The 12080-nt window shown below is 40.9% G+C and overlaps 1 protein-coding gene across 2 annotated transcripts in view; it reads right to left on the bottom strand.

The window, feature by feature from the left end:
• Positions 1 to 12080, bottom strand: part of CPLX1 (complexin 1) — a 105705-nt gene that overhangs the window by 38680 nt on the left and 54945 nt on the right. For both annotated transcript variants that reach the window (XM_023944896.2, XM_023944897.2), the window contains exon 3: positions 2005 to 2180. In XM_023944896.2, coding sequence (XP_023800664.1) covers positions 2005 to 2180 — 176 coding nt within the window. The remainder of the gene's footprint in view (positions 1 to 2004; positions 2181 to 12080) is intronic.

The following is a 12080-nucleotide window of genomic DNA, read 5'->3' as shown; positions in this document are numbered from 1 at the left end:
ATTTCTGTGTAATTCATACTACCCTCTCCCTAATTTCTATACCCAGCTGCCATGCTGGGTTGAGGGCATACATATCTCAATTAAACAGATAGGATTTAAAAGTTAACACAGGCTGGAATGTATATGTGGTATCTGTCATCATTCCTGCTAAGCCCTGCCATAGCTCCCACATTTCCTGAAGCCCTAAATAAGAGACTGCATTTGTAACACTTGTTGGAAAGCCAAGGCAAAAAGTCCAGCACAACAAGATCATCTTGTCTGAAGAACAAAAACATCCTTTCTGTCAGCCTCACCTAGAGTCATATGAACTCACTGGTGATGCTGTGATTCCCTGGATTGCTTCCCTAATATCCTGCAGCCACACTGAGGAATAATTGTGACTGTGGGTTCATAACCTAGGATACACACTTTCAAACACTTATTCTGCATAAATAAATCTGTTCCTATTCAGTCACTTGAACTAATTGCTCATTTTCATATGAGAAATGAGCAAATATCATAATGGAGCTTTCTAAAACTTAAAATGTCTTTGATTTTACTCATACCTGCTAACACCTACTTGCACTTGCACACATACCAGACAGAACATCTGCTTCAGTTTTCTTGTTTCCTACATTTTTGCTTTTACTGGAGTTAGAGAAGAAATAAAGGTAGCTTCTAAATAATCAAATAATGAAGGAAATTATCCAGCTATTTTTAAAAAAATATTTCAACATTTGTTTCATATTTCCAACCACCAATCATCACAAGAAGGGGAAGAGAAGAAGAGAAGGGGAAGAGGAAGAGGAAGGGGAAGGGGAAAGGAGAGGGGAAGGGGAGATAATCTGGTAAAAAATGTCCCTGCCCATGGTAGAGGGACTGGAAGTAGATGACCTTCAAGATCATTCCAACACAAACTATTTGACAATTCTGTGATTCTACAATTATAAAACAACAATACTTGATCAAGTAGAGGTTCCGCATTTGTGTCAACCAGTGACCACTTTTAAATTATCATATCAATACCCTTCTCTGGCAGTGTCAAAGGTAGACAGCTCCCTCTAAGTAATTTATTTTCTTAGAAGCATAATCCCAAATTTCTTTATTTGCAGAACAGTTCTCACTAACTGGTGCACTGTGCCACCAGAGAAATTTACCCTTATTCATGTTTCTATCATGAATCATAAGAACTGGGTCAGAAGTTTGGCCCAATGCAGATATAGGGGTTTTTTTAATATCTGTTTCCAAGACACGTTCTTAAAGCACAGAGGTAGGAACTGCACAGGGGAACACCTCTTATACTGAACAAGATTCTTCTGTTTTATCTACAAGTATGTTCTTTGGTACGTGATGTAAGTCACCTGACAGCCCTTCATCACAACCCACGTTTCTTTCCAAGGTATCTAAACACCAGGACATCTGATAAATATAAGTTATTCAAAAGAAACAGTTTTGACCTGATCTTGATGGTGAGGCATCCAAACTGTCTTCTCCCTCCATACATCAATCCCTAGTAGTTAAAGTATAAAAACTTTCTTTCAGATTAATCCCATGTGAGTGGCAGAAGTGCTAGCAGTAGAGTAGATTTGTCCCACATCACTGGTCAACACAATAAAACTTTGTAATCAATAAGAAGAAAGCTGCAACATATCTCTCAGAAATTCACTGAATTACGACTCTTCTCACAAACCACAAATGCAAACTTGGAAAGCATCCTCAAAGGGAAAAGGAAGCTTCTAACACTTAATATAATGTGAGTGCTTAATACATGGTAAGAAATACAGATGGATTTCTTCCCTCACCTTCACTCTATTTCAACTTTGTAGGGCTTTGCTCTGTGGGAGGTGTGTTTAAACAGGAACAGGGCTTGAGGAAGAGTGCACAAAATTAGAAAGTTCTGTGCGGCAGAGTAGCTACCTGGTTCTATCCAGGTGCCTAGGGAACAAGTCACAAATCAGCAGAAAAGAGGTGTTCTTCACTGGGCATTACAAGTTGACCAGTGTGTGCTGAAAGCAAGTTACCTACCTTGTCTCGAATCCCTTGTCTCATAACTTCTCTTTCAGCCTCCATCTTGGCATATTTGGCTTTCCTCTCTTCCTCTTGTTGCCGAAGGGCTTCCTGTCGTTCCTCTTCCTTCTTAGCGGCATCTGGGTCTTTCTCCTCATCCCCACCCAGCATCTTTCCCATGTCTTTGGTAGCCCCTAGAGGAAGCACAAAAGAAAGTCAGCCCTGTAAGAATGTGGTGAAAACCCCCAGGATGACAGCTCTCTCCTTCCCCACGCTCAGGGACATCTGTCATTCCCGCTGCACCCGGAAAGGTTTCTCCTTTCACTGAGGAGGCAGCACACTCTCCCCCCAGGCAGGAGGTGGGAAAGGCACTTAACCTGAACAGATAGGTTACCCAGCACTGGCAGGAGAAGCACAGCAGCAAAAGGAAGAGACTATACTTGTAGATTTGTATGATGGCAGCACAGTTTGTTTGCAGTCCTGAAAAGGACAAGCTGCCATCCATACCATGTTTTCACTTCATCAGCTCAGCCAAGTGACTGAAGGTTGATTTTGAAGGATATTTAATGTAATAGGCAGGTAACACATCCAGAACAAAATGACACCTGGGCTGGGAAAGGAATTCGAAATTTTGCAGGGATGAGTAATCACAGTCTTAATTGTTGTCAGAAATTACACATCCCATGACAGGTAGGACCTCATGGCATTAGCAAACAGTTGGAGTTGATGAATTCTAGACTCCTACCATGGATCAGAAAGAAACAGCATCTCTGCATGTCTCTTACCAGTTCTTTGACACCACCACCTGTAATGCTTAGTACCAAAGTGAGATCATGCCTTAGTCTTGTTCCACTGCTCCATACATATTGTTCCCAAAGTTTCAGTCCCTGTATCTTCCTGAGGCAGTTTTTTGTTGTGCAAAGCCCTTGCACAACCATGCAAATGAGGAGGTTTCCTGCATGCCCCTTTATCCCCTAAGTGCTGCGTAAATCCATTTATCCTTTATTTCAGAGACATTTTGATCAGTAAATGGCTGTTAATTGTCCAGCCAGGGGGAAAAACAGTTGCTAAGGAAAGGGGAAGAGCATGTACTGTGATACAGCATCATCAGGGCACTGGAGGGCAGCAGGATCAAGCCTGGTTGCATGGATAAAGACACGTACCCTTTGGGAGCAGTTTTGGGCCCTGCCTGCAGCAGGAAAACACTCCACATCTTTTACTAAAAGAGGTTCCTTCATCCTGAAAAAACACCGGAGGTCTTTAAATGCTGAGTCAGGACACCTCCACATTGGCTCGTTGCTAGCTGAGATTCAACTGAAGCAAAGATTTCTGGCCTGTACAAAGGCTTGGGCTGGAAGGAGACACTATCAAAGACCTGCCAAGTAATTGTTTGTTGGCATTATCAAAGGCTAAGTAAAAGAAAAAGTTCTCACAGCTCTTTATAAATTATAAGTTACTCTTCAGTGTGTCAACACGGTTGGAGGACTGTGACTGCTCTTGCTTTCCACATCCGTTCCTGGGATAGTGATTGGGAAACCTTGATCCTAAAGGGAAGAAACATCTGCAACATCTGTCGGAATGATTCCTCCTGAACTGCCATCGTGGTGGCACTTAACAGATCAACTATGGCCTCCAATAACCACCAAGGAATTTGTAAAGGGGAAAGCAGATCCCTTTTCTCCCCACATTTCTTTTCCAGGTTACATATTTTCCCAGAACCCTAAGCTGAAAGCAACCCTGAATCGAAACAACCCTCCAATCCCCCAAAATGTGACAGAGAAATGCCCCCTTTACATCTCACACAGAGAAGCATGGGGACACTGGTAATTTTAAGCTTTACAAGATCTGGTTGTAATACACAGGATTTTTTTTTTTTTGCCAGGTGGGAAATAACAACAGTAAACATGACTGTCTCTATTCAGCTGCCTAACCACAAACCTCTTGACACTTCCATTGTTAGGAAATCTGTGGCTTGAAAGAAAAAGATACCTAGGGCACCCCAGACGAACCCCCTATCTATTGTCAGCCTTCCTCTCCAACCATTTTGCATCCTTCATTGCAGGATCAGGGTAGTAGAGAAACTCTTGCATATTGATGGAAAATTTACCCAGACCATCTGGTGATTTCTCTCCTGTAGTGCAAGGAAGGCTAACTGAAATTGCAAGTAAGCTAAAATTTCATGGCAAGCAAAACTGAAATACAGCCTAGTTGTGTCACACATCCCTACTGTAGGAACCTCTCTAGGCAGCTTTATTGTGCAAATGTCATTGATCGCAAATCTTACTAGCACCTTTAATTTCTGGGTCTCCCCTCAAAAGATTTCTCCACTGATGATCAAACTCATTTGGGTTCAATAATCTACTGAGTTTATCCCTTTTTTAGCTTCTCTCCAGTTAGAGCTACCCAGACAGCATAATACTCTAGTTACTTAGGAAACAGAATTCAGCAGCAGAAAGAGATTTTTTTTTTTTCCCCCCTAAGCACTACTTCTAGGCTATCATTAAACTATAATGTCAGCTCAGCTCATCACGTAAGAAGTGAAATTGCATAACTTTCTTTTATTTCTTAGACAAGACCAAGCTTTTAAATATATAAGGCATTTTTTTCTGCAGCCATTCAGCATACAGGACACTTAAAACAACAATAATGTAGTTTCAGGATCTTCATTGATTCTCTTAATTCACCTCTGATTTCAAAGACACCTTCTAAGTGTTCAAAATGTTAACTAATTGAAGGAAATGTATTATGAGAACCAACATTTTACACTACACTTTAACTGAGGGATCTTGAATCTCTTTTAGAAAAGCTTTTTTTCCCCATCTCCTTTGTTCTTCATTCTAAATGATAGACTTTGTTGTTAACATTCCCTGGGTAACAGCTTCGGTTTTAGCAGTTCATCAGCAGAGATTCCAAAGAATTTATCTAGGTGCAACTGAGGTGCCTCAGTTATGGGCACCAGCAGAAGGAAAGAGCACCTTAAGCTTTAAACCCACTTTTGAACCTTCCAAGGAAACAGAGGAAGGACACACTTACTGAATTTGTTCAAATTATAAACCCAGTGGGTTTTTGTCTTTATTTTGTCTTTTTGTCTTTCACACCCCAATTATGACATATGCCTTGACACAAAGAGAAGCCAGAGACTTCCACGCTGTTCACTAATCAGTAAGGCTTTCAAATCAACATTATTTTTAACATCTTTAGACAAGGCTACAGAAAGGAAACAGAAATGGCTAAAGCTCCAGGACAACACGTACCAACTGTCATCTTTCTGGCTACAAGCAGCCCTGCCCTCACAGGATAAAAAAAACTTCCATATGGAAAACAATCCCAGAAGTTGTGTGAAAACAAGTGGCATGGCAGTTATTTTAAAGTAATAGTAATTCCCTCAATCCATATAGTCTGAATAGCTAAACAATCAGTGTTAAGCCAAATACTATGGGTGCATTCAGATATGATGTTCTGGTTTTGGCCAAGGTAGACTTAATTTTCTTCACAGATAACTACTAATGGGTTGCATTTTGGATTTGTGCTGAATACAGTGAGGATAGATACATATTTGATACCACTTACACTGTGTAAGTGTGGGCTTACACAGAGACAAGGCCTTTTCTGCTTTCTTCCTCACACTAGTGAGGAAGCTGGGGGTGAAAGAAAAATTGGGAGGGGACATGGCCAGGACAGGTGACCCAAACTGCCCAAAGGGATATTCCAGAACAGTATTTAAAGCTGGGTGCAAGAAGGAGGAAACATCTGAGTGATATCATTTGTCTTCCCAAATCACTGTGAGGCATGAGGGGCCCTGCTGTCCCAGAAATGCAAAACACCTGCCTACCCATGGGGACCAGTGAATTAATTCCTTGTTTTGCATTGCTTGCATGTATGCCTTTTGCTTTCCTTGTTAACTGCCTTTATCTCAAACCCACCAGTTTTCTAGCTGGTGGTGGGGTGAGGGAGCACTTGCATGGTGCTTGGTTGCTGGCTGGAGTTAAAACGTGACATTTGCATTCCTGTGAGTTTTGCTGGGATAAATTGTCATGATGCATCTGAAAAAAGAGTAACATGGTTGTTTCAGTACATGTGGGAGACATTCCCCAGTGAAAGAGCAGAAAAGCAGGTCACCTGTCTGGAACACAGTTTTATAGTAAAGGTTTTGTGGTGGACAACAAGCTGACCACGAGCTCACAATGTGTCCTTGCAGCAGAGAAGATTAACAGTCTTCTGGGATGCATTAGGAGCACTTTTGTAAAGAGGCTGAAGGATCCTTTCTATCTACTCAGCCCTGTTGTGACCAAATTTGGAGTGATGTGCCCAGTTCTGGGCTTCAAGATACAAAAGAGAGATGGAGCTACTGGAGTGAGACAGCAAAGAAGTGAGACAGCCATGAAGACATTTAGGATACTCAAGAATCTTTGAATCAAAAAGAGCTTGAGAGAGCAGGGACTGCTTAGCCTGGAAAGGAGAAGGTTTAAGGGGTTCCAGCAGTATGTGTAAACACCCAACGAAACAGAACGAATATGAGGGATTCAGACGGACAGTCAGTGAGAGAATGTGTACAAACCCAAGTAAAGGGAACACAATTTAAATATTAGGAAAAAAAAAAAATATTGAGTTGCAGAAAGTCACCGAGGAGTCTCCATCTGTGAAGATATTAAAAAATTAGTAAGCCACAGCCTTGAGCAACCTGCTGTAAGTAACCCTGTCTGAGAGTAAGGCTGGACTAGACAACTCTTGTAGATGAGCAACAACCTCAGGTATTGTGTGACTCTGTGAGACCTCACAAGTAAGTGTTGTGAATTACATCTGAAAATGACCAAAGTTAATTTTGCAAGGAAAATAGTGAACAGTACATGCATGCTCAAACATATCCCGTATCTGAAGAAAAGTAAATTCTTAACTGTCAGACCTCTGTTACAGAAGCACCACCAACCATGAGCTAACCCCTCAAGAGCTGACTGACATCAATCCAGCTTTCACACACAAAACCTAAACTCACAAATCAACTTACAAGAGTGCTGTTGAATTTGCTGCTTGATAAAAAAAAAAAAAGTCCTAAATAGGCAGGGAAAGCTACAGGATTAAGATTGCTAAGGATGATTTACAGAGAAATATCAACTCCTTAGGCCTTCTTAATTAATTAAAGAATGATGGAAATTTGCACACGCCATTGTTTCAGGTAAGATAATTGCACAAAATCAAATATCAAATTGCACAATTCTCATTTCATATTGTAGACAAGTAATACCCAAACCTGTCTTTCAAAATGAGTGCATGTGTGCATGCTTAGGTCAGAAATGGTGCAGATGTTCTCCCTCTCAACCACAGGTTTCAGAGAAAACAGCAAGAGGTTTACCTGAAACAGGCATGTGCTGAGGGAATTTTACTGGGATTTATTTTTTTTTTTTTTCTTGGAAGTACTATTTGTGGCTGAGCCACATTTAGATTGAACAGACAGGACAACAGATTCCTCAGAGTCTCTAAATCACAGCATGTCTCTATCATATCACGCAAACATAAGGAGCTAATCACAGAGTACTGTTCTAAGCAGGAATGGGTCACTCATTTTTGCAGAATCACTTCAAAACCAGAACTAAATACATTTTATTGGTATCAGTGAAGACCATCAAGGTTATGATATAAAGCATATGTCTGAAAAAACAACCAAAACATCTGACTTCCTCCTGCTACAGTTTCAATAAAAGTGAAACAGCCCTTCAGGAAGGTATTGTGTAACATTCGAAAGTGGTACTTCCATGAACAAAAAACCCTGTTTGTATATTAGAAATGAATAGCTCTAAAGGAACCCTCACAATTTTTCAATTAATGAAAACTAATACACCTACTGAAAAGGATTAGTGATTCCTTTTGGAAACAAAGAACTGATGCCAAGATCAGTTGAGGAACTCATTTGAGAAATCACAGTATCTTGGAGAATGCTATTTTCTCGTCTTTTTGGTGATGTGGGGATCTTTGATAAGGATCATTAACATTTTATCAAATGAAGAAATTCTCAATGAAATTTAAAGCTCAGAATAGACATTAATATCTCTCTCTGCTTACTTTTCCTGATTCACTCACCACAAAGTGAGACAAGATGCATTTGTATGCATTTGTGCTTCCTGGGACAATCTGTGAGTTGACGTTTATTTCCAGGTCAGTGAGAAGCCTGTCTTCTTCAGCATTAACTTTCCTGTGATACCATGGGAAAGATACTGGAAGGATTCCATGAGCTTCATTTAGACCTAACAAATGATGAACCATGGGTTGTGAGTCCTGTGCAAGTTATGTAGTGGCAGAACACAAACAGGTAAGAGGAGGGAGTAGAAAAGGAGCACCCAAAGCTTCAGTTCACTTTGTTTATAAATTAACACTACTGAAGAATGGTGTGCTACTGGGGACCTTTGTTTCAGCCATTCCCCTTCCCCAGACTCAGCTTTCTCTGTCTCTGGCATTTTACTTCAGTCTTTTTCTGTCTCTCAGTATCCAACCCAGACAAACTGTATTGCCAAACAAAACGTTTTTTCTTGCAGGGAAACAAACTGGTAAGCTGAGCAAATTCTCTCTAAAGGTACATGAGATATTTAAGGATATTTGAAGGCATTTAGAACACCAACTATTTTGAAACATCACCACTATGGTAATGTGTCATTTCTCCTGCAGACATCAAGGTAGACTTTAAAGGCAGATGTTGAAGGGCTTTTTGCCAGCTTGGTAGAAAGGCAAATGGAGGCACTCTGAATTTTCTAGAAATTATTTTTCCCACATTATTTGAGGTAGTAATAGGTTGTAATGTGTGCAAGATCTATGTTTCACTCTGCAGATGGGTCTTGAAGCCAAAAAGTGAATGAGGATAGATAGTCACTTTAACAGAAAATGTTTTTCTTACAGGAGGATGAATAGTCTTCTTTGGTGGATAATGGAAAATATGTTTGTACTGCGGGACACTGTCAGCCTCGTTAAAATAATTTTTTAGCTAAAATCTTAGTCTCCATGTTTTTATCTTCACAAAGTCTTCATCTCTATACATTGACAGTTCCTCTCTAGCTACACAGGACAGTACAGTACTTGCACGCAAACAAACATCAGTCTCCTAGTACCTACACATTTCTGTAACAAGTGGATAAATCTCTTTCCTATTGTCTCTTTCTAGGTTACAACTAGCAACTCATGTTTGTAAGTGAATTCTTCACTTAGTATATTATTTACTGCTTTGCACAGGCACATGTCCTTTTAATACAATTTAACTAAAACAATGAAGCTCCCTATGAAATTTATGTGGAGACATCATTTTTGGGTAACATTTGATCTATATTAGACCTGCAGTCCAATATCCTGGACCTTTGGAGCTCTCTTATTTTTCATTAAATCACAGGATCATGTAGGTTAGAAAAGACCTTTAAGATCATCAATTCCAATGACTACTTAACACTGTGAAGTCCATAACCAACCATGTACCTAAGTGCCATGTCTACACATATTCCAAATGCCTCCAGAGATGCTGATTCTACCACTTCATTCGTACACTCTGTTCCAATGTTTGAGAACCCTTCTGCTGGAAAAATTTTCCATGATATCCAAGCTAAACCTCCACTGGTACCACTTGAGGCCATTTCCTCTCACCCTGTCCCTTGTCACCTGGGAGAAGAGACCAACACCCACCTGGCTAAAGCCTCCTTTCAGGCAATTGTAGACAGGTAAGGTCACCTCTGAGCTTCCTTTTCTCCAGGCTAAACACTCCCAGTTCCCTCAGCCACTCCTCATCACACTTGTGCTCCAGACCCTTCACCAGCTCCCTTGCCATTCTCTGGATATGCTCTGGATATGCTCTGGATATGCTCCAGCTCCTCAACATCCTCCCTAAACTGAGGGGCCCAGAACTGGGCACAGCACTCGAGGTGCGGCCCAGGGGACAATCCCTGCCCTGGTCCTGCTGGCCACACTATTGCTGATACAGGCCAGGTGCCACTGGCCTTCTTGGCCACCTGGGCACACTCCTGGCTCATGTTCAGCTGCTATCAATCAGCAGCCCCAGTTTTGTTATTGTCATTTGGTTACTGTTGTTTGGTTATTCTGTGGTGGTTGTCTCTCACTTGCAAATCTGAAAACGTTTGTCCTGGCAAGATGCAGATTCAGTATGAAACCTTTACTCTGCATAAACTTCCATAAATACGTTGCCTTCACAAGCATGTAGCTAAAGAGTGTCAGAATGTGAATCCAGGTCCTTCTTTGCTGGGCGGCTTTCCAGACACTCTGCCCTGGTCTGTAGCACTGCATGGGGTTGTTGTGACCCAACAGCAGGACCTAGCACTTCGCTTGTCATTTGTTTTTGAGGTTTTTTAATTTGCCAACCACAATTTCCACTGTACGACAAACTAGAAACCACCACTGGCCTAATACATATCTGTTATTGAAAATGATCCTATAGGTGTGTTTTTCCAGGTTGAAGTGGATACTGCATTTTATAATCAGTTTCTGAAAGATGTCAAACACTCTTGATGGCTTATCAGTTATATCTGATTTGTATGCACCACAGTTAGCGTTCTTCCTATCTCATACTGTGCCTTGCACTTTTGATTTAGTTTAGTTGATATCTCTGAGGAGTGAGATATTCACTTCAGTTCATTCATTAGCTTGCAAAACTCCTCTGCTGCAAATAAAACAAAAACTAAAAAAATAAAAAATGCACACTTTCTAGTTGAAATATATTCTCCTAATATTGTCTGATGGACTCATTCATTCTCTTTCTGCTCTGTGACCTTTCATTAAGCCTAGAAGGAAGCATGAACAATTATTTTCTGAAACACGAGTGTATGAAAAATAACTATAAATATAAATATTAAGATGACACCATTTCATGCTGAGAACTACAAAATGGTGGTACATGATGAGATGATTAACACAAACATACAACACCAATGTGCAAAGACAGAAGATTATCAGCTACCTCTGGCCTGGGCAGGGTAAGGCTTTGCAGCAGAAAGAAATCTACTTTCAGTTCCATATGTAAACCCATTTCACATTCTGCGTGGATTTCATTTTCATCTGACTGCATCATTCTGCAACTGAAACCATGGTGAAGCACTTCTGCCACTAACACAGTCCATTAGGATAAGCTACTGCTTCAGTCACTCATGAAAGTAATAATTGCATTGATTGGAAACAGATCGTTTGGAAATGTAGTGAGTTCACATAAGCAAGTCCTGTTGAAGATGAAAACAGACAACTGGATCAAAGAATATAATTTTAAAACATAATTTATATTCCAGTTTTGTTATACAAGGTTTTACTTTGGTGTGGATATGTGTTTAAGTAGCACACCCATAACTACAAACTTGTTACAAGAAAACACCTGATTATGCACATGCAAAGGTCAACATTAGCAGTGTCAATGTGTCTGGGTCAGCCTGACCCAAAAATCTGGGTCATTTGCCTTGGGCTGGGGGCACACCATCAGACAAATGCAGCTCATCACATTGCTGGCTCAGATGTCTCCACAGACAGAACTTGGGCTTTCGCTCACACATGCTTCACACAGATATTTCAACCAACAGACACCATGAAGGAGCACTCTCCCTTCCCCATTCCACACTGATGCCTGTGTCCACTGCAGAAGAGCACTAGGTTGTGAGTCTTCAAGATCCTGCAGCTGCACAAAGAGGGGCCTAGAGCAGATATCTTTGCTCCTGAGATCCCTTCCAGTTAAATCCTGCTACAAGGCAGCAATAGGAAAAAGCAAAAAGCTGGAAACAAAAGCAATCATCAGTCTCCAGCACCCAGCACTAGGAGAATATTCAGCCACTGTGCCCCCACTGGCTACAGGCAGCTTGCACAGGAAGAGAAATGAAAATGATGCAGACATAATGGCAGACATAATTCTGGGGTACCAGACTGAGCTGCCAGCTGAAGAGTCCAAATCTATCTCTTCTTTTGGAGGGATCATTACTACTCCAAGATACCTGGAGGGCCACAGTCTTCTACTTATGCTGCAAACTCTGTGCAACCCTAGTTAAAATGCACTCTGCCTTGCTTTCAGGCATACTGTATAAATACATTTCCACATGCACTACATGAAAACAGAAATCCACGCACTGTTCTTT

The sequence above is a fragment of the Cyanistes caeruleus genome, chromosome Z, assembly GCF_971803275.1.
Source record: "Cyanistes caeruleus chromosome Z, bCyaCae1.hap1.1, whole genome shotgun sequence".
NCBI lineage: Eukaryota > Metazoa > Chordata > Aves > Passeriformes > Paridae > Cyanistes > Cyanistes caeruleus.
The sequence above is the reverse complement of the archived record's forward strand: the minus strand, read 5'-3'. Positions and strand labels throughout refer to the sequence as shown.